The sequence below is a fragment of the Sus scrofa genome, chromosome 2 (genome assembly GCF_054392235.1).
Source record: "Sus scrofa isolate SSC_HxYL_T2T_F1_AM1 chromosome 2, Sscrofa_HxYL_maternal_Yorkshire_Landrace_v2.0, whole genome shotgun sequence".
Classification (NCBI taxonomy): Eukaryota; Metazoa; Chordata; class Mammalia; order Artiodactyla; family Suidae; genus Sus; species Sus scrofa.
The window spans coordinates 143,955,494-143,979,515 of record NC_139384.1 but is presented as its reverse complement, the minus strand read 5'-3'; the positions used below and the strand labels follow the sequence as shown (position 1 = coordinate 143,979,515).

General features: G+C 40.5%; 1 protein-coding gene across 2 annotated transcripts in view; it reads right to left on the bottom strand.

Moving 5' to 3' along the window:
• LOC110259779 (uncharacterized) overlaps positions 1–24,022 on the bottom strand; it is a 117,796-nt gene that overhangs the window by 26,098 nt on the left and 67,676 nt on the right. For both annotated transcript variants that reach the window (XM_085014561.1, XM_085014560.1), the window contains one exon: positions 10,091–10,267. In XM_085014561.1, coding sequence (XP_084870687.1) covers positions 10,091–10,267 — 177 coding nt within the window. The remainder of the gene's footprint in view (positions 1–10,090; positions 10,268–24,022) is intronic.

Sequence of the window (24,022 nt, the reverse complement as noted above, 5' to 3'; positions counted from 1 at the left end):
GACACACACAATCAACTATCACAGCCTTCTTGGGAAAAACAGCAAAGGAGGACACTCCTTGGTTGTAATTCCCCAACTCTGAGGTTTCAAAGCAACTGCTTGAGGTCAGTTGGTCCCCTCTTATTCGTCTCATCTTCTCGCGAGCACAGGACTTCACTGCTAAGCTAGTTTTAATACTGAGGACACCTGGACCACAGGCTGCTGGCAAAGGCTTAACAATGGGCCGGGGGTTGTTAAGGGGAAGCCCTGATGAGCAGGGTTTGATGGTTTTCAAAGTGTAAATACTCCCACCAGAGCTGATTTCAAGCTACCAGCTGAAAAGAGAGTTGAGAGAAGATGTGCAGTAGCACAAAATTATAGAGTGTTTCCACCATACGACAGATATAAATATCTCAAGAATATAGATAATTGCAAATTGTAGTATGATAATTACAAAGTGACGGCTCTTGAGTATTTATTGTTTTAAAAGCCCTTTTATTTTGAAATAATTACAGACTCCTAACAACTTGCAAAATTGTTCAGGGAGGTTTCTTGGTACCCATCACCCATTTCCCCCAATGTTAATATCTTACATAATTATCAAATATTATGAAAGCCAGGAAATTGAGACTGTATTGCCTTTGCTTTTAAAAAAATCAATTTTTAAACTTTCAATTGTGGTAAGATATAACATAAAGCTTACTATTTGGACCATTTTTAAGTGTATAGTGCAGTAACAAATTTATTCACACTGTTGTACAATCAACCTCCACATTTTTTTTTTGTTGCAAAACTAAAACTCTATATCTACTAAACAACTCCCCACTCCTCTAACCCCAAGGCCCCTGGGAACCATTATTCTACTTTATGTCTATTAATTTGACTGCTCTATGTACCTCATTTATTTATTTTGTTTTTTGTCTCTTTTTTTAGGGCCACACCTATGACAAATGGAAGTTCCCAGTCTAAGGGTCGAATTGCAGCTGCTACTGCCAGCCTACACCACAGCCACAGCAGTGCCATATCTGAGCTGTATCTGTGACCTACACCATGGTACATGGCAACAGTGGATCCTTGAACCCCACCAAGGCCAGGGATCGAACCCATGTCCTCATGGATGCTAGTCAGGTACATTACCACTGAGCCACAATGGGAACTCCTCTATGTACCTCATTTAAAGAGAATCATATAGTATTTGTCATTTTGTATATGGCTTATTTCACTTGGCATAATGTCCTCAAGGTTCATTCACGTTGTAGCTTTTGTCAGAATTTCCTTCCTTTTTAAGGCTGAATAATATTTCATGGTATGTATATACCACATTTTATTTATCCATAATCTGTTGATGGACACTTGTGTTGCTTCTATTGTTTGGCTATTGTAAGTACTGCCGCTATGAACATGAATGTTGCCTTTTTTTTTTAACTTTAAAAATATTATAGTTGATTTATAATGTTGTGCCATGTTTTTAATCTAACTTAGTTCACTGTATGTTTATATAATTTAATTAACAGCTGTATTTAAAACCTGGCTTGCAAAGTTCCTGACCATTTAACATTTGGTTGCTATTTTTTTTTTGGCCGCATCCATGGCATGTGAAAGTTCCCTGAGCCACAAGAGAACTCCAACAGCTGGTTATTGAGGGCCACGATACCAGCTCCAGCACACCAGTGGATCTGAATCACGTCAGGCATGGGAAAGGGTGCTATTTTTTCCAAGACAGCAGCGGAGGAGAAACAGAAACCAGAGCTGCAATATTTCCCCTTTTGGGCTGCCTTGTGTTTTCGGCTAAAGCCATCATACCCTGCATACACCAGTTCTCCATCAAGGTTTTCTCAGTTTTCCTTCTCTGCAAGCTTGGGGCTGATCTTGGGAGAGGGAGCCAGTGTTCCTGACAGTTTAGCATCTTGTCCTTTTACGTTTTCTCTTCCTTTTGCGAGGATGTTTTTGACAGTGACCACCAGAATGCTTGTCTTCTTTTTTTTTTTTTTTGTCTTTTTGCTATTTCTTTGGGCCACTCCCGTGGCATATGGAGGTTCCCAGGCTAGGGGTCGAATCGGAGCTGTAGCCACTGGCCTACACCAGAGCCACAGCAACGCGGGATCCAAGCCGCGTCTGCAACCTACACCACAGCTCACGGCAACGTCAGATCGTTAACCCACTGAGCAAGGACAGGGACCGAACCCTCAATCTCATGGTTCCTAGTCGAATTCGTTAACCACTGCGCCACGACGGGAACTCCCTGTCTTCTTTCAATGCCTGACTTGCTAATGTTGTGCTCTGTGCTTACTGCAGCCCTTATCTTGGAGGAGACGGTCTGTCCATGTCTTGAGAATACATCTTTCTTGTTATATCAATGGTTACATCCAGGGGATAAGATGTTTTTTCACTGTCGACAGCATTTTTTCCCTTCTAGACTACTGCTAGTCTCTAGTCGGAGAGTATCATCTCCAGAGGCTTTGTGAGTGGCTTTAGTTTCCCTGAATGCCTAATGAGGTTAGAGAATTTCTGCTTTCCTTGCAAACTCACGGGCCTTTGCAAGTAATAAAGATAAAATTCAAGTAGAACAAAGAAGGCCTTATTTTATTCATGGTTTGTAGCAGAGTGTTAATTTTCCCGAAGTATATATATATATATTTTTTTTTTTTTTCCAAGGGCAGCAAACAGAAGCTCTGGTAGCCCATTTATATGGAGCAATTATACTTTTGGTGAGTGCTGTTCATAAACATTAGTCATGTACTTTGGAGACTCATTACATTTCATTTAGATGACACATTAAACATTCATGGATCTGATGGGGAGCTGTAATTAATCTCTATTTTTCTTCAGGGAAGAAGGTGAGAAATGGAGCACCTTATGGGGTACAAGTGAGAGATGAACTAGACGGGAAAAATCTCATGAAGGCAGTGCGCAGGACCAGCTGGCCAGATGGATGACCCGCAACGTTGGGGAGACAAGCAGCACGTCCAGGCGGTGGAGCTCACAGGGGGCAGCGCAGCCAGCCAGTTGGGCACCTCTGCTTTCTTCCCTCTCTTCTTAGGGTCTATGTGGCAGATGTGGGACAAGAGGACTTCTCTCTCCCCCCTGGGTGTTGCTTACGACTTGGTACTTTACCCAATCATTTTAGTGAGCTTACAAGTATGTGTGTCCTGTGCGTCTTTTGCTGATGACACAACACATACCCCCAGCGACATCTGACCATGTGGGTGGTCTTTTCATTAGGGAGGTGTGATCGCTAGGGAAGATGTTCTTTCTACATTCTGGAAACAAGTCTCTTGTCAGATCCATGGTTTGCACAGTTGTGAGGTATTTTCACGCTGACATTACATTTCATCAATCTTTTAATTATTATCAATGTGACAGGCAGAAAGAGTGTCTCACTGACTTATCTGCATTGCCCTTTCCCCAAGTTGAAAACATCTTTATAAACTTCTTAGCGATTATTAGTGCATCAAAGGCATACTGCCTGGTTCTGTATTTTGCTAAGTTTCGCTCCTTTTGTTTAAATTTATTTATTTTTTCAGTTTCTTTCTTTCCTTTCCTTTTCTTTTTTTTGCTTTTTAGGGCTGCACCCTCAGCATATGGAAGTTTCCAGGCTAGGGGGCTGAATTGGAGATACAGCTGCCACTCCAGGCCACAGCCATAGCAACGCAGGATCCAAGCCGCATCTGCGACTTACACCACAGCTCATGGAAATGTCAGATCCTTAACCCACTGAGCGAGGCCAGGGATCGAACCTGCAACCTCATGGTTCCTAGTTGGATTTGTTTCCACTGTGCCATGATGGGAACTCCAAAATTTATTTATTTATTTATTTGCTTTTTAGGGCTGCTCCTGTGCCACATGGAATTTCCCAGGCTAGGGTGGAACCAGAGTTGGAGCTGCCGGCCTATTCCATAGCCACAGCGACGTGGGATCTGAGCCGCATCTGTGACCTACACCACAGCTCATGGGCAACGCCAGGATCCCTGACCCACTGAGCGAGGCCAGGGATCAAATCCACATCTTCATGGATACTAGTCAGATTTGTTTCTGCTGAGCTACAACAGGAACTTCCTCCTTTTATATTAAAAAAAAAATCTAGTTAATAAATATTTGGATAAAATATTCTGTTCTAGCCTCTTTCCTGGCTGATACACCTTTGTACGGCCCCGGAAGGCTACGTTCAATTTCCTAGAATGTGGCACTGCGGGGAGAGCGGGTCCCTAAACCAGCTCTAGGTCTGTGGGCCACCCATTTCTTTCCCTTTCCCCCCCCGAAGGCAATGCACAGGGTGCCCACACCCTGGCTCTCACAACCACACTCCTTCCATCTCTCTACAAAGGACCATTCCCCCTCCCAACCCCAGCCTGCCCTGCCCCAGTGAACTGGGAACCTGGGTACCAGTAGAAGGTGGCAGACTCTGGGTAGGCACATCCTTGTGGTCCTGTGGACTCCCTGCTCCATGCCCCAGGCAGAGAGGCGAGCCAAGTGAAGGTTCAGAGCTCACACGGGGGCCTTTCTTGCAGGGAACTAATCGTTACTAATTCTGCAACAAAAAATGCCATGCTAAAAACAAATGCTTTTCCTATTAAGTTTTAGATGGGAAAACCCATCACAATTTCCATACAATTAACTTGCAAGTAAATTTTTGTAACCCAGTTATAAGTTTGGAGCCCTGTTCTGTCAAGGCCATGTTAATTGGATCTTAGCTCTTGCATTTGTTAATTTCTGGCTGTAGATGTAAGCTGTCACAGGAGCACAGGCAGTCTGAAAATACACAAAATAATCTTGATTTTGTGAAGCTTGCTGGGGGAAATCAAGCCAAATTTATTCATTGTTTTTAATTTTTTTTTTTGTCTTTTTAGAGCTGCACCTGTGGCATATGGAGGTTCCCAGGCTGGGGGTCGAATGCCAGCTGCAGCTGCTGACCTATACCAGCAATACCAGATCTGAGACGCCTCTAGACCTACACCACAGCTCATGGCAATGCTGATGGGATGGTAATGGGATTCTTAACCCACTAAGTGAGGCCAGGGATCAAACCTGCGTCCTCAAGGATGCTAGTAAGATGCATTTCTGCTGTGCCATGGAGGGAACTCCAAGCCAAATTTAGAATATGGTTTTCAAATACAATTTTCCACAGGACTGAAGGTTACAAATCTGAATAATTGTGGTTGTTCACCCTAAAGCAACAAAAAACCAAAACAAGAAAACAAAAACAAACAAAATCAAAATCCAACACAAATCAGGCTGGGGGTGGATAGCTGGTTAGGACCAAGCTGTATTAGCCCCTTGGGAAGTCTTACATCTAGATTTTAGAAACTGGATTTAAGTAAGTGGGTCAGATCAATGGGGGAAAAAACTTTGGGACAGTTCAGTTCATGTTTGGCTTTTATGTGAGACTTAATGCTAACCTGAAACCAAGCCTGCTTAGAATATAGCAATAAATAATTGTGAAAACAGTAAGTTTTCATAATTTAGTCAGCATTTTTCTTCCAAGGTTAAACATTAAAAATACTATAGAGAAAGGAGTTCCCCATGTGGCTTAATGGGTTAAGAACCCAACACAGTGTCTGTGAGAATGTGGGTTTGATCCCTGGCCTCACTCAGAGGGTTAAGGATCTGGCATTGCTGAAAGCTGTGGTGTAGGTCATAGATGTGGCTTGGATCCAATGTTGCCATGGCTTTGGCGTAGGCCTGCAGCTGCCAATACAGCCCCTAGCGCAGAACTTCCATGTGTCATAGGTGTGGCCATAAAAAGAAAAAAAGAAAAAGACAGTACAGAGAAAAAAGGTAATTGTTCAATGAAGTCATAATACTTTTTGTTTATTCAGTTTTGACAGGTGTTTCTTAATCAAGATTAATCTGGTAAATGGTTTTTCTCTAGGGCTGTACCCCACGCATCTTTGTGTAAATGAAATAAGCTGCCCTGGGAGCTAGGATATTCGGACGTGGATTCCAAATCTCACAGTAGGTCTGGGTCCTACCTACTCATGTCAAGGTCATTGAGACGTCTCTTGTCCCATGATGTTCCTGTCTCCCCTGGAGCACTGTGTAAGGAGCAACAGAAGACACTTACAGGAAAGCCTTTGAAACTCTATGGAGCTGGTACTCACCTCATGGGTTTGTTGTGAAGATTAAATACATATTTGCCTGGTGCCTGATATACTGTAATTGCCCAAGTAATGTTACTATTATCCTGCCTTTTATATTTAAACCCATACCATGTTTTGTACACCACCAAACAACATTTCACCTTGGGAAAATTAGAAGCATATAAGAACATTAAATTCAACTTTATAAGTGAATGAAATAAAAAATGCCTGATATTTGCAAATCACTTTTCCCAAGTCATTTACATTTTCTTTTTTTTTTTTTTTGTATCCAGTAACACTCTGCTCAGAAAATATGAATATTCAGTGTGGATTTCTTATTAAAAGAGAAGCCTCTGTTTTTTAATTTGTGCTCTGCCTGCTTCTGTGACTAAAGGCATTTATTTTTGGCTGATTACGAGTTCTGAGCACCGTCTCCTCATGCACTTCTCAGCATTCCCACAGCAGGGCAGGGCAGCACCATGAAATGAGCACTCGTCAGCCTGAGCTACTGGAATGCCATGACTGCCAGCCTTCCCCTTACTGGATTCTGCAGTCTGAGACCCTGCGAATGCTTTGTTTGAGGTCGTGCTTCTTAAATTTCTAGGTCCTTCTGAAGAATTTTCATGCCTCTGAGCATTTTGTGTGTGTATATATATGTTCAATATAATCAGAAGACTACTTAACGTTTTACTCTGTAAAACTGCCTGCCTTTCCTTTCGTTTGATGCATTCCTCCACAGAAGGTAGCAGAAACCCAGCCTCATGCTTGGGACAGCCACTGGTTTCACTGTTGCGATTGAGAGTCCCCCTTTGAGAAACCATCAACTTCCAGAGAAATTTGTAGGTAGGTCTCTGTGCAGACATCGGTAAATTAAAAAATAAAAAATAAACATGATAAATCAGCATAATACAAGCAACATTTTCTCATATCAAGTAATCATTTACTATTAATTTTTCTTTTTTTTTCATGGCCATACCTGTGGCATATGGAAATTTCCAGGCCAGGGGTCCAACCGGAGCTGCAGCTGCCAGCCTATGCCACAGCCACGCACAGCAATGCTGGATCTAAGCCATGTCTGCGACCCACACCACAGCTCACGGCAACGCCAGATCCTTAACCCACTGAGCATGGCCAGGGACTGAACCCATGTCCTCATGGATACTAGTCAGGTTTTTAACCCACTGAACCACAACAGGGACTCCTAATTTTTTTCTTTTCTATCTAGGCAGTGCTTTCAGAAAAGTTCCCATGAAAGGTAGCATTTGCTTTGCCACCGTGTTCTCCATAAAGCCTAGGACTTTCACTGACAGCATCCGTGTTTTACAACAGTTTAATTAATACCCATCCCCAAAGACTTTCTAAACCCTATTTTGAGCAAGTTATAGTGTGTATATTGCGTGTGTGTGTGTGTGTGTGTGTGTGTTTATATGCTTAGGGATTGTCTGGCAGATGCACATACAACTCAACCTATGTTTGTTAAATATCTGATACTGGACACGCTAACATAGGAGGCGTCAAACAGATAAAGAACGCCGCAGACTTTACAAATGTCCAGTTGGGATTGAAAGGTAAGACACAGGGGATAAGACTTGCAGATGTTAAGCGCCCCTTAGCATTCTAACTTTTTACCATTCAAAGTAGATAAGCCCTAAGATTTTTCCAGTTCTAAAATTTTCACTCTATGGTTTAGAGGACAAAGAAAAAGAATATATCAGAAGATCCTAAATTTTATGGCATGGCACTAGTGTTGCCTTGGAAGATTAAAAATAACAATAGTGATTCAAGGTTGATTTTTTTTTTTTGGTTCCCCAAACTCTTACTGATGGTGAATTAAAGTATAAAAGGAAGAAGTCTCATGTTGTTCATTCCTTTTGGGAAAAAAAACCCCATAACCAGAGTTTTCAACTTCTGTAGGCTTTTTACTTCTCAACAAAAAGTACTTAAGATAAAAACTAAATATTTTAAACCTGTCCCAATGTCCTTTTAAGGCATATTAATGATCTTAAAAGTTACCTTTTGGAGTTCCTGTTGTGGCTCAGTGGAAATGAATCTGACTGGCCTCCATGAGGACACAGGTTCGATCCCTAGCCTTGCTCAGTGGGTTAAGGATCTGGCATTGCCGTGAGCTGTGGTGTGGGACACAGACGTGGCTCTGATCTGGTGTTACTGGGGCTGTAGCATAGGCCAATGGCTATAGCTCCGAAATGACTCCTAGCCTGAGAACCTCCTTATGCCGTGGGTGCAACCCTAAAAAGACAAAAACAAAAAAGATTTTTTATCTTAATCAGAAAGTTTTGGGAGAGTCACATACTGTGTGTAAGGCACAGGGAATACAAAAACAAATATGAATAGGCCTTATTGTTCTATCTTACATGTATTACTGTATCATATTTGTTGTAATTTCTAGGGAAAAGTAGTCATTGTGGAATATACTCTGCTTACTCCTCTCTCTCTTGGGGTAACAAAAAAATGGGGAATAATTTTCTTGCATGTCCACATAAGAGAGCCATAATATCTGTGGCTTCTCAGAAGTCAGTGGTTATTCTCAGACAATAGTTTGAAGACTGGCAGAGTCCTCTACACAAATGACTTCCAAATGAACATCCCTAGCTTTGAACACTTCTGAATTCCAGTCATAAAATCCAACCACTTGGAAATGCACTTGGATGTCCTGATCACCTCAGCTGAACTTAACTCTAAGGATTATCATCATCTACCCTCAACCTTACCCCTCAGCAGACTTCTCTGATGGCAAGTACCCCCACAGTCGTGTTCACCTAGGGTTGAAACTTTGGAGTTACCTTAGATTCCCTCTTCCTTAAACATCATGACCTGTCACTAAAGACTGTCCATTCTTACTTCATAACTTCTCTCATATCAGACTTCTTCTTTTGACTCAGGTCGTCATTCTAAGTGTAAGCCCTTGTCACCTGTCTCTTACCTTCTCACTTCCAGGCTCTCTGTCTTCTAATCCAGCCAGACAACATTTTCATATTAATCTTCTGAGAGCACTACCTAGACTTCTAAAGGCATTTCCAGTTCAAAAATACTATAATTCCATTGCTCAAGAATATTTAGAACTTCTTTGTTATTTAGATTAAGCCCAAACTGGCATTTGAGGATTTCTAGTCTAGTTCCCATACTTATTTGCAATGAAGTTTTCCATTATGCCCACATCTGAAACCTGTGCAGCAGGTGCGGCATGCATTCATGCCTTAGCACTCTTCCATACTTTATCTGTTATTTCCTTCTGTATTCACATGTTAATCACCTGTCCAAGCAGAGCCCTGATATCATGTTTTTTTCAGTTGAATCTTCCTTTACTACTCTATTTGCAGTGATCTCTACATTGGCTAAATCAACAGTAGTCTGTGCTCATTTATGGCTTCATTGTCCATATGATATATGTAATGTTCTGATTTAAATAGAGGCTGTCCATTATTCTTTATGTCCTTGATTGGAGTTAAAGAAACCCTCAGCATGTATTTGTTTGTTGTTTCTTTTGTGACCATGCCTACAGCATGCGGAAGTTCCTGGGCCAAGGACTGAACCTGTGCCACAGCAGCAACCAAGCCACTCTCATGACAATGCTGGATCCTTCACCTGCTGCACCAGAAGAGAAATCCCTTTCAGCATGTATTGGTTGATCAGCCAACTGAATGATTTAGAAAATGATGAATGAATGAAGAATGAGGCCAAACTGACTTGACCTCAGTCTTGCCTATGATTTTGACCACTTAAAACTTGAAGAATGGCATTATGTTCTTCCCAAAAGCTTTGACTGGACTGTAATCAAGTCAGGAAGAAGGTATCATCTGTTCTTCTGATACAAATGATAAGTTTGGGAAGTCAGGAAATTTCTGCTGGAGTACCCAAAGGGCACTGGTAATCAAACATCCTCTCTGTGTACCTCAAGTCTCTGAATATTCAATGAAAAATAGAGGACATTCACAGAAAAATAAGAGTTCAAGATTTACCTTTGTCCTGCCCAGAATAAACTGAAAACCAAAAGTTAATACCCCCAGTCTTCTTACCAAGCTTCTGGGAAATGCTTCTACCATGAAGGCACCGAACATCTCTCCGCACTGGGTGAAGAGGTTTTGACAAATATCTGTTGATCTGTGCTGGATATTCATCATTAGAGCTGTCAGTTTCAGTATGGAACATCCCGTCTTCAGAAGTGTCCAAGGGCATGGAAGGATCAAAATTACCTTAGGATTCAAAGTTAAAAGTTTATTGCCTAGATTAGCACACATTTAAATCCATAGAGTACATAATAGGGTCTACCGAATAACTTCCTAAGGGTAATAGGATTGAGAGGAAAACTGATTGACTCATTCTGTATCCTCTTTACTGACATGATGCTGCATCATTTAGGCTTGTACATTTGTATTGAGTAACCATAATGAAATATTAAAAAGTTACTTTATTCTGTTTTCTTTCAAGACTGTTTTATTGTGCTGTGGTTCCACAAGTGAAATGAAGAATTTGACTGAAGACCATCATTCTATTACTAATTAGTCACCTACATACATGATTAAGATATATCTCCTTGGTCCACTTTCCATGAGCAGCACTGGATCTTTGACCTGCTGCACCAGAAGAGAAAGTAAGCCCTCCCTCTTCTCATCCTCTGAGGTTGCTGACCAAATGAGTTGACTTATGGGAGTTCTAACTATGCCAACTTTCTATGATTGGTTTTCTACACAGCAGGAGAAAGGGGACTTCTCCTTTCCTCCTTCCTCCTTTCACATGCTTGTTGTTTGGGAAGGAAAGGAGGTCTTCATTGACTTTGATAAAGCTTCAGTGTGAAGTCTGGCTATCAAAATAATCAAATAATACATGCATGATTTCCATGTTCTCAGTGGCAGGTATTCTGATTCTGCAAATTTTCCTTGACTTTTCCTTTTTTAAGGATATTCACTGAAGATCACAGCCTCTGCTCTTGCTGCTTTTTAAAAACCCAATTAAAAGCATTGCATTTGCTCAGACAGTCTCCTCCTCCAAAGAAACTCCCCAAAGAACTGTACTACATTTCCCAGTCTAGGAGGATTTTTAGGGCACTGTGATTTCTGGTAAGTCTTTGCCATTTTCAAACAGACGACCAAATATCAGCACCACATGACAGAAGCACATGGAGAAATTAGTAATTATTAATAAATAATCACATACTAAGGGATTCTGAAGGTTATTATTTTTTTTTTTTTTGGAAAAGGAACCACTTGTTCGTTCAACAAATAATTACTTAGCACGTACCTACTTTGTGTCAAGCACCATTCTAGTAATTGGGGATACAAGGGGTGAACAAAGTAAGAGAATTCCTCATTTTCATGGATTTTGTGTTGTAGTATGCAAGGCAAGATTATAGGCAAGCAAACACATGAATAAATAACATAACTGCACACTGTTTTGCATGTTATTACAGAAATATTTCAGTATTGCAACTGAATGGTTATGGAAGACTTCTCTTGAGGTGACATTTATGCTGAGCCTTGATAGCTGTAAAGAAGGCAGACACATGAAAAACCAAGGAAGAGATTCCTGAAAAGCTGTAACAGTAAGTTTAAAACTTTAAGGGAAACTGTAAAACTAGATAAGCTGGAGAGTGGGTAGGATTGAAATTATGTATATAGACCCTTGAAGGACAAGGTATGGAGATGGTTCATTATCGAACTCAAAGTAAAACAGGAAGATGTAAAGGGTTTTAATCAGGGTTATGGTAGGAAGTGAATTTTATTTTGAAAGATCATTCTGGTTGCTGTGAAGAGGTGGGAATGGGGGAAGGTCAGAAGCAGACCAGTTAGGACATATACGTGCCGAATGTCTTCTGTTTGCTCCTACAGATCTACCATACAATCTGGATCCTTTCCTGCAAGGTCTATGTTCCTCAAGTTCTTGTTCTTGTAGTTGGCCTACTCTTTATGATTCTTTCCCTTTGGGTTCTAGTAAGTTCTCCCTCTCCTCATCCTCTGAAAACAACTGTGACGTTGCTAGTATGTGCTTCTACAATCCTTTGTCTCCTTAAAGGTTGAAGATAAACCTTGAAGCACTAGATCACCAGGATTAGATAAATTCTTTCAGGCTAAACCACTCCTTGGGATTCCTTCTTGCACTTTGTTTTTGGCTTTTGTAGATTCCTTACTTCTTTGCCATCTCAACAATGTGTTTAACATGGTGACTCTTATGCATTATCTAGCTTTCGTAGTCGTTTCACTACGAAAGTCCTTAGGATACCTAATCAAAAAGCTTGTTCTCTATATGTCATTGTAACAGACCCAGGATATCCTGATCATGGGATGGACACATGACACAGGCTGAGGTAATCTTAGTCCCTAATGTCTCTGGGCCTATGATTAGTCCAGGCTAAGCATGTACCCCAAGAGAAGACAATCAGAGACCTTTCCCAGAAGTCTTCTAACGCAAGACAAGGGGAAGGGGATTTTTTCCTCTCCTGGGTTTTGAGCTGTGAAGATGTGATGCCAGAATTTATGGCACTCATTTTTTAAAAAAAATGTTTATTAGAGCGTAGTTGATTTACAATGTTGTACCCATTTCTGCTGTATAGCACTGTGACCCAGTCATACATATATATATATACATATATATATATATATATATACCCTTTCTTATAGTATTCCCACCATGGTCAATCTTAAGAGACTGGATATAATTCCTTGTGCTATACAGTAAGACCTCAGTGCTTCACAATTCTCAATGTAATAGTTTGCATCTACCAACCCCAAACTCCCAGTCCATCCCGCTTCCTCCCCTCTTGCCCTTGCCAGTCACAAGTCTATTCTCTATGTCTGTGAGTCAGTTTCTATTTTGTAGAGAGGTTCATTTATGCGATATTTTAGACTCCACATATAAGTGGTATATTATGGTATTTGTCTTTCTCTTTCTGACTTACTTCATTTAACATGAGAGTCTCTAGTTCCATCCATGTTGCTGCAGATGGCATTATTTTGTTCTTTTTTATGACTGAGTAGTATTCCATTGCATATATGTACCACACCTTATTAATCCATTCATCTTGTGATGGACATTTAGGTTGCTTCCATGTCTTGGCTATTTATTGTGAAGAGTGCTGCTATGAACATGTGGGTGCATGTATCTTTTTGAATTATGGTTCTGTATGGATATATACCCAGGAGTGGGATTGCTGGATCAATGGTAGTTCTATATTTAGTTTTCTGAGGTACCGCCATATTGTTTTCCATAGTGGTTGTACCAGTTTACATTCCCATCAACAGTGTCTAGTAGGCTTCCCTTTTGTCCACACCCTCTCCAGCATGTTATTTATAGACTTATTAATGATGGCAATTCTGACTGTTGTGAGGTGGTACCTCATTGTAGTGCCTATTGGCCATCAGTATGTCATCTTTGGAGAAAAGTCTAGGTCTTCTGCCCATTTTTTGATTGGGTTGTTTTTTGTTGTTGTTGAGTTATATGGAGTTCTTTGTATATTTTGCGGATTAAGCCCTTGTCAGTTGCATCATTTGCAACTATTTTCTCCCATTCCATAGGTTTTTCTTTTCTTTTCTTTTTTTTATGGTTTCCTTTGCTGTGCAAAGCTTCTAAGTTTGATTAGGTTCCATTTGTTTATTTTTGTTTTTATTTCTATTGCCTTGGGAGACTGACCTAAGATAACATTTGTATGGGTTATGTCAGAGACTAAGTTTTGACTAAGTTCTCTTCTACATATTTTATGGTATCATGTCTTAGGTTTTAGTCTTTAAGCCATTTTGAGTTTATTTTTGTGCATGGTGTGAGGGTGTGCTCTAATTTTACACATTCACATGAAGCTATTCAGTTTTCTCACTGGCACTAATTTTTCAGCCCTCTGCCATGGGGCAAATCTTACCTACTCTGGGAGAGGCTGAAGCCAAGCAGATGAGCAAAAATGAGAAATCAGTTGAGAAAGGGTGATAGAGGAAAAAAGAGCACATTTAGAAATTACCAGTTCCAATTGCTGAGATTCTCAGAGCTTCATGAGCCCCAGCAGCTCTTCCTATGATTCTGTGACAAATCTCAATATCCTTCCAATGAATTGCTTAAGTCAGTACGGTGGGTATTCTAAGGGACCCCCGGGCCCCAGCACTGTGGGATCCTCAGGGCACAGCCCTTGGGCCACATTTTTACCAGGATGACTCTGCTTCAGACAGGCAATTTGTGGAAAAAAAAAAAAAACCCAAAAAACAAAAAAACCCTGGGTTATCCCTTCTAATCTCAAAGGAAGACTATCCAACAGCAAAGCTCTCAAGCTAAGGATTGAGGATCAGAGAGATTAGGTATGAGCTCTGCACAGCGCTACCAACTCAGAAGCCAGGTCAAAAATAGCTGAGGTAAGTGTTTTTATCATGTTTTCAAAGAAAAAAATTTAAAGCTGCAGGCCCTAAATCTGTTCATCCAGAGCCTTCACTAGTACTTTGAGAAAGCAGCTTTTTTGTTTTCTGTTGCATTTCCAGTTGTTGCCAAAATTTTGGCAGGTATCTTGATGCATGACTGAACATTTAACGTTTTTTAGAAAGTGAAAATGAAGAATTAATTTCGCAATTAATTTCATTTTTTTTTTTTTAGAAATAAATAACAACAGATTTTACAAAACTGGAGTTCCCATTGTGGAACGAATCTGACTAGGAACCATGACGTTACAGGTTTGATCCCTGGCCTTGCTCAGTGGGTTAAGGATCTGACATTTCCATGAGCTGTGGTGTAGGTTGCAGACTTGGCTTAGATCTGGGGTTGCTATGGTTGTGGCATAGGCCGGCAGCTATAGCCCTGGTTTGACCTCTAGCCTGGGAATCTTCATATGCCACCAATGAGGCCCTAAAAAGCAAAAAACAAACAAAAACACTCCACCAAACCCCAAAACCTTTTAAGTTTTCTCAAAAAGAAATGAGAAGCACATACATCAGTAATCATGCTCTTTCCACTTTTTCTTTCTGGCCATGTTCATGGCATGTGGAAGTTCCCAGGCCAGGGATCAAACCCATGCCACACACAGCAGTGACAGTGCTCAATCTTTAACCTGCCGCACTTTCAGGGAACTCCTTCTTCTACTTTTAAAACTTGTCAGATTTGAGGTTTTAAACAGTTGATAAGCAAAACTGAGTGACAGGTAATCAGGTTACCTCCCTGACTCCCTCTTCATGTCAAAGGGTTTCTCTTATGCAGGTAACTTCACTGGAGATGGAGTCAACAGGAGGAGATGGAGGTTTGCAGCTCTTCATTGTTGATTAACAAACTCAGTCTCCCAACATCTTCCCAAGAGACTCAGTAAACCCTCAAGACGGGTAGAAACTCTCCACCATTAGCAGAGTTCTCAACTCTAAGGAGGCAAAGCACATCAGATGATCTACAAACCTATGAGGGAGGTACTTCTCTCAGCCACTCTTCCAAAGACCAGCAGGATCAAGTGAAATGACAAAGCCAGCTCTCAGCCTGGGACATCATCAAGGGCCCTAGATACGCAAGCAGTAAGTACCCCTCTCTTTCTTTCTCTTCCTCCTTTCTTCGCTCTCCCACCTACTATCAGTCCCCATTTGTATTAATTTCCTATACAAATTATCACAAATTTAGTGGCTTAATACGAATGTATTATCTTACGGGTCAGAAGTCAAAAATGGGTCTTGCTGGACTAAAACCAACACGTTGGCAAGGCTGAATTCCCCTAGCTGCTCTAGGGGTGAATATCTTTCCTTGTCTTTTTCAGCTTCTACAGGTCACCTGCATTCCTTGGCTCCATGGGACTTTCCGTTGCTTACTTTGGGATGCCATCTTCAAACCAGCAACTACAACATTCTGACCTCGCTTCTGTCATCACATCTCCTTCTTTGACTTTGACAAAGACTTTTCTGATTCTTTTTTTTTTCAATTAAAATTTTTTTAATTGAAGTAAAATTTTTAGGAGTTCCCATCATGGCTCAGTGGTTAACACACTTGACTAGCATCCATGAGAATGCAGGTTTGATCCCTGGCCTTGCTCAGTGGGTTAAGAATCCGGCATTGCCATGAGCTGTGGTGTAGGTCGCAGTCACGGCTTGGATCCCGCCTTGCTGTGCTACAGCTCTGATTTGACCTTACCCTGGAAACCTCCATACGCTGCGGGTGTGGCCCTAAAAAGCAAAAAAAAAAAAAAAACAACCACTCAAAAACAAACAAACAAAAAACCCACAAATTTTTATCTCATTGTGATAAAATGGGGTGTATTGGTGTTTCAAGGATGTTCTAGATAACTGAGGCTTTCAGCCCCAGACCGACCTCAGCCATACTTTAGCAGAACTTCTTATTGGGCTCTATATAATTTGGAGTGATCCCCAAGCAACTGAAATATACACTTGGAATTGTCCTAGGAAGGTATATGCAGATGTTTGAATGACACATGCTAGTAAATATTTTGAAGGAAACAGAGACAATTAGGAATCAGCTGCAGCTGCATCCCAAAGTAAGCAACTGAAAGTCCCACAGAGCCAGGGAGAATCTTGGGTCAGTTTCGATGACACTAAATCATGAGGAATTGAAAAGAAGAAAGGAGCTTCAGGAGGCTTCTATCAGAGACCATAGGCTTAAATCACATAGAATCAACTAGCAAGCCTCATTCCACATGGCAACAGAGCCTCAGGAGAGATAGGAATATGATGCAAGGATCCTAGGCCACAGGGATAATCACTATGGACCAGGGGTTTGCAAGACCTCTCTCTGCTACACGCCTGAAAAACCAACCTATAAAATATATGTGAATGTTTGCAGCAAGTGTTCCCAGCTACTCTTCTCAAGCATCAGCTTGGTTAGAAGGGACAAGGTTTTGGAAACATGGAGTGTGGTGATGGAGAGGGTACCATGTCAGTTAATATGGAAAACTGAACCCCTGAACTGTCATGCATGTTGGGGTGTATACTACAATAAAACAACTAACTAGTTACCCTGGCTGTCTCCTTTAGCTCTCTGTTCACCTTAGGGGAAATTCAAAACTTACGTTGATAAAAATGGTATTTGTATCTATTTAAAAGTACTTTTTATTCACTCTGAAAAGTGCCTTTACTCTTTAGGAAATCTGATAACATTTACTAATCCTTCCATACTGCTGTCATAAAAGACAAACCTGAGATAGACTTTTTTTTTTTTTTTTTTGCTTTGAGTTTACATTTGAAAGAATATGATGCTAGTAGAGAGATTTTAAGAATTTACAATGAACTCACTGAGTTATTTACTGCCTAATGTTTTCTTCATTCTCACCAAGGGAGCCCAGTTATTACATTTTCTCCCTCTGTGCATTTATATTTCTGAGAAATTCCCAGAAATGGAAGGAAATAGGGAAATGGTGAACTTATTTTGCAGCCAGGGAGACTCTTCATTTTTTAATAGCTCATAATACCACTGGGACAGTTGAATCAAATATAGTTTTTGGCTGGAGATTTTGTCGGTCTAGCGTGATTTTTCAAACTGTGATCAATCCATTTCCACATTGCTCCTACAGCTGGATGTAGTTTATATTTCAAAGTCTCTGAAAACATAGGTTACAAATTTTCTAGTTTTAGATGGGGTGGGAAAACGCTTTGATGTTTTTGAGGTGAAAATTACCCATCAAAGAAGTGGAGTTAAGCCTGTGTGCCAGGAAAAAAAATTATATCCTAGTTCTATAGTTGGAATGAAAAGAAGAAAAACAAAACCCAAAGCCCCTGTAATTGAATGAATACATTTTATTAATTTCAGGCTTCCGAAGTAATTTTATCCCAATGTCTCATGGGGCCTAGGAAACATTCAGACAATCAAACCAAAATTATCAGTAGGTTTATCATCCAAGCCCTAACTTCTCCACAACAAATTAGGAAACCTCAAATTGCTACTGCATGTGGAATTTTTGCACAATTTCGCCCCCCCCACCACTCTCTCTCTCTCTCTCTCTCTCTCACACACACACACACACACACACACAATATCAACTGGTTAGTCTTATGAACTATAACAAAGCTTAATGCAGTAAAATCCTATTATGGGATACGCTGTTCTCCCACACATTTGGACAGCATGAAATATATAGCTCATTTCTTTTCCAAGCCTAAGTAGTTGGGTACCAACCTAGAGTGAATGACATTTGGGGGTTCTTGTTTAGGATCATCAACTGTACTGCTCCTCTTGCTTTCTCGACATGAATTGGAAGAGCAGGCTTGTAGTAGTTTATGTAAAATAAGGACATTCACAAAACGTATTCCTCATTCAAAGGCAAATTCGCAAGGCAAATACCTTCTGGATTGATGACCAAGTTGCTTTACTCACAAATTGTTCAGTAGTCCTTTTGTTTTTTCCACCTTTTCCATCCTGACGCTCAAACAAGCATTTCTCCCGATGGTGCCCATTGAAAACCCTGGGCACCTCTTGCAAGTAACACCTCCTATTATTTCTTGGCCTTGCTTGCCTTACTGTGTGGGATTTCCAGTCCCTTTAAGTTGAGCAATATTAGCATTTTCTTGGTAGATACTTTTTCAGTAAAAGGCCTTTTAGGCATATATTATGTCACAGTTTAGAGTTTTACCTTGGTTGGCTGGGGGCTTGAAAAAAAACCCGTGTTTTTTTCATCCTGGACACACACCCACACATCCTGAGATTGTAAAACGTTTTTAGTCTTCAAGAATCCTGAACTTTAAAAAATTTAAATTATTCTTTTCTTTTTCCTCCTCAATTTTATTGAGATATAATTAACATATAACACTGTATGCATGTAAGGTATATACAATATAGGATTTGCCATATGTATATATTGCTACATGATTACCGTAAGAGGTTTAATTAACATCCATCCCTTCACATATGAACTTTCTTTTAATGAGAACTTTAAAGACCTACTCTCATCAACTCTTTTTTGAAATGCTTACCACAATGAATTTAGTTAACATCCATTATCTCATATACATATTAAAAAAAAGGAAAAGAAAGAAAAATATGCTTTTTTCCTTATGATTAGAACTCTTTCCATTGCCTAATTCTTATGGTTAGGCTTTCCAGTGCTATGCTGAATAAAAGTGGTAAGAATGTGTATTCTTGTCTCATTCCTGATCACCGTTGAGTATGATGTTAGATGTGGGCTTGTCATATACGGACTTTATTATGTTAAGGTGTGTTCCCTCTATACCCAACTTGTTGAGAATTTTTATCATAAGTTGATGGTGAATTTTATCAAATGCTTTTTCTGCATCTATTGAGATGGTCATATGACCTTTATTTATCCTTTGTTTTATTGATGTGTTGTATCATATTGACTGATTTCAGATATTGAACCGTCCTTGTATCTCTGGAATAAATTGTACTGATCATGGTGCAAGAGCCTTTTAATGTATTATTGAATTTAGTTAGTTACCATTTTGTTGAGGGTTTTTGCATCTATGTTCATCAGGGATATTGTCCTGTAATCTTTTTTTTTTCTTGGGGGGTTCTTATCTGGTTTGGTATCCAGTTAATGCTGGCCTTATAAATGACTTTGGAAGTGTTCTCTCCTCTTCGATTTCTTCAGAAAGTTTGAGAAGGATTGGTATTCACTCTTCTTTGAATGTTTGGTAGAATTTACCAGTGAATCCATCTGTCCTGGACTTCAATTTATCAAGAAGTTTTGATGATTGATTCAATCTCCTTACTAACAACTGGTCTGTTCAAATTTTCTATTTCTTCATGATTCAGTATTGGTAGGATGCATATTTCTAGGCTGTCCAATTTGTTGGCCTATAATTATTCATAGTAGTCTCTTAAAATCCTTTATACGTCTGTGGTTTCAGCTGTCATATCTTTTCTTTCTTTTTTTTTTCAAATACTTGCAATTTATACTAGTACTGAATTTGAATTACCCTATAAAGGATTTTTGGTTTTCTCTCTTTCATCAGAATGGTGAATTTAATTCCACTTTATTACATCTAATCAGAACTACTTTTAACAATCAGCACATCAGGAGTTCCTGTTGCAGCTCAGTGGTAATGAAACTGACTAGTATCCATGAGGACTCAGGTTTGATCCCTGGCCTCGCTCAGTGGGTTAAAGGATCTGGCATTTCCATTTGTCTGTGGTGTAGGTCACAGACACAGCTCGGATTTGGCATTGCTATGGCTGTGGCGTAGGCTGGTGGCTATAGCTCTGACTGGATCCCTAGCCTGGGAACATCTATATGCCAAGGGTATGGCCCTAAAAAGACAAAACCAAAACAAAACGAAAACAAAAACAAAAACAAACAATCAGTACATCATTAAGGACCTGGATTTTCTGAATGCATACTTGCACTGGACTGTGGAGTCGAGTTGCTGAAACACCACGGAGAATGGAAAAGGGAAGCAGGAAATGATCCAGCTGGTGCTACAGAAGAACTGAGGTTCAGAAATACGCTGTCTGCCCAGCATTGTCTGGACACCATGGACCTGGAGGTCTGAATATCAGCATTAGATGGGAAGACAGGGAATATCTGAAATGTGCTCCTTCCTTGGGTACTCTGCCAGAGACCAAGGGATAGGATCTCTTCCTTATATCTGCTATTGCTTTATTTTTAAAGTTCTCTCAAGCCCTTAGGAACAGTCAATCCCCTGTTACTCCAATCTCCTGTTAGAACTTAATAATTCTATTAAATTTTCCTATTTAATTACTGTGTAGTCTCTGTCTACCGACTACACCCTGAGTGATATAAACGCCATAATCATTTGGTTTTATAAGAACTCTGCCATGCCATTATTTTGGTGTCAAAAAGCAAGGTGTCAGTATTTACCAGGATGAACCATCACATCTTCTCCTCCTTCAAAAGGTGGTCACAGTCCCATGCTGTAATGCTACAGTAGTGTGGCCAGTAAGAACTCCATTTGAGAGAGATAGTGGTTTTCAGAAGAAAAGTGGGGATCCTTGGTCTTAATGAAAACACTGAGTGTTTAAAATATCACACATAATAATGATATTGAAAATAGCATGAAAATTAGGGTGAATCCTGTAGATAAGGATATTCTTCTAAACAGAAGAGTAGACAAACCAGTAGACCCTTAGAATTAACTGGGATGTAAAATGAGGCACCCCAGTTAATATAAGAGATTATGTTAAATCTCTTTAACATAAGCGATTATATTAAACTTTGCTAAGAAAAATCATTTTGAAAAATAAAATAAAATAAAATATCACATATATTCTGAGTAAAAAAGGAAGAACTATATTAGAATGAGTTGGTTAAAAGTGTTAAAAGCCAATTTATACTAAGTTAAGCGTAAGGAAGGAATTTATAGGAAGGACATTTGGTTTTGTCACAGTCTCAGAGGAAGGGCTGCAGGAACTCACGAAGTGTCAAGGATCTCAGCAATTAGAACTGGAAACCTAATACCTCCAAAGTGTTCTTGTTTCCTCTATTGCTCTTTCTCAGCCCATCTCTCGTCTTTGCTGTCTCTGTTGGGCTTCAACCTCTCCCGGAGCAAAGAGCTTTTGTCTCAAGGTAAGGGAAAGAAAAATGGGTAGCTAAAATTCTGGGATCACATTCTCACAGCTCAAAACCAAGGAGAGGAAAAAAATCCCTTTCCCCTTGGCTGGGGTTAGAAGATTCCTGGGGAAGGTCTCTGATTGGCTACACTTGGGCATATGCTCAGCCTGGACCAATCAAGGGTCCAGAGAGATTGGAGACTAAGTCTCAGCGTGTGTCCTGTGTCCATCCCATGATGAGGATACTCTGGCTCTGTCACAAGGACAATGGAGGGGGAGGTTGTTGCTTGGCTCTCCGAAGGACTTTCCCAATGAAACAACTACAAAAGCTAAATATTACATAACGGTTATCATGTTACGTGAGTTGCTGAGATGACAAGAAAGTAAAGAATTTACAGAAGCCAAAAAACAAAGTGAAAGAAGGAATCCTAGGGAGTGGATTAGCCTGAAAGGGTCTGTTCAACCCTGTTGATTGAGAACTTCTATTTTGATTGCTACAGTAGGTAGAAGAGACAAGGTATGCTTTTATTATGTTTTCCCTCAAAAAAAGGGTAATGTGAAAATTTGAGCAAGGAGCAAGAGGCCATAAAAATGATCTAATAGGCTTGAATGAGAGCCAAACAGAACTTCATGTCAGAGACCATCTGTTTCGATTTTGTTCCTTAAAGATATAAGGATAACCTTAAGCCATTACTCTGATGTGCCACTGATCCCTGGGGCCTCTGCACTGACGCTTTGGGCCTGTGATAAGATGGCCTTTCTGTGTTCTAAGTGATCCCTCTTCTGCTTTCCTTATTCACACCTTCTACAAATATACAATTTCTGCCCTTACGGAGGTCATAGTGCCAAAAGATCTTGGGGTCACAATCAGATAATGATAATACTGGGTAACAAGTGCTATAGCAGAAGAGTGGATCAGGGCTGAGGGGAGTTCAGGAAGAAATTACTAGCCTACCAGAGTAACCAGGGGGGCAGTTTTCAGGTGTGACCTGCAGGCAACCAATTGAAGTTGGGCATCTCGGGCAGTGGGAAGAGCATGTGCAATAGCACAGAGCTTACGAAGGAGCAGGGTGTGTTGGAGAATTTTCAGAGGTTGAGCACTCGTAGAGGGAGTGTGCATAAGGAGAGGGAGGAGACGTTACAGGGATATCCAATAGGAACCAGGCCCAAAGGCCCTGTCCACTATGCTTAAGAGCTGAGATTTACCCTGTAGGGTCAGGGAAGGCATTAAAGGATTTAAATGTGTGCAGTGGCATGACTGAGACTGCAGGAAGGAGCACTCAGTAATGGAGTGACAGTATTCAGACCAGAGGTGATGACAGCCTAAACCAAGGCAATGGTAGCAGAGGGATAAAGCTGAGACACTTAGGAGGTAATAGTCTCATGACTGAATAAGTCTAGGGAAAGAGACAGGCAAGGCAAGGATGACCCTTTGGTTTCCAGCTTGTGAGACTGGGTGTAGATTAAAGTGTGAATAAAAGTTGACTTATGAAAGAGAAAGAAAAATGTGGGCTAGAAGAATATAATTTTAAAACTACAGGGGACTTGGACAAAAAAATCCCAAGGAGGCAGAAAATGGCCTAAATTGGTCATGTGAGCACAAAGAAATGTGAGTGAGCAAAAGTGGAAAGGGCTGGCTATCAGAAAAGGCCCAGAGCCGGTAAAATGAGCCAAAGCAAGGAGGAAGACGATTATCTTAGTTTCCTGGTGCCATTAAAAGCAAGTGCATTGGATGCCCAGGATCCTATTTTAGCAGGTTTAGCCTCCACTAGAGTCAGAACTTTTGCTTCCTCTTAATTCTTCAATGAATTTTTGGTATTTTATAGAGGGTTAGTTATTTCTTCAAAGGAAGGACAAAATCTGAGTTCATCCTGACAGGCTTACAAAGGCTCTAGTTAAAACACATCAGGGCAGCCAAATACACATAGGTTAGTCTCACACTTGTTCCACTCTCCATCCTTCTAGATGGCTTTGCTTCTTGCCAAGCCTAGAGTGTTCCAAGAACATATATACTCAAACATGTGGTCTTCTAAACAGAAGGTGGGAAAAAGAACAGCATCTGATTGTTGCTAGGCCTGTTTCCTTGTTACACTCCCATTTCTTTCTCTGTGTCTGGCTGCTTGAACCATGAACCATGAAGCTGAGTTGTCTCACCCATCTTTGCTTCTGCTACTGCTCATGCTTGCAAACCTGACTTGCCCTTCTTGACCCTCCCTGTCAATCCTTTCTGCTCATCAATACAGACCTTTCCTCTGTATTTCTCTTGTAACTTGAGTGAATCCACAGGTTCCATGTTGCCTACCTAGCACACTGCCACATCGAGGAATTGATCAATCAGAAGTAATTAAAACTGAGAGGTAGGATTAAGATGGAGGAATAGAAGGACTGGAGTTCAACTTCTCTCCTAAAAACAACAAAATTCACAACTAAAGGCTGAGCAATCTTCAACCAAATGACTGGAAACCCTAAAAAAGATATCCTACTCCAGAAGACAAAGAGGAGGCCACATCAAGAGGTAGGAGGGGCAATTACTTGAT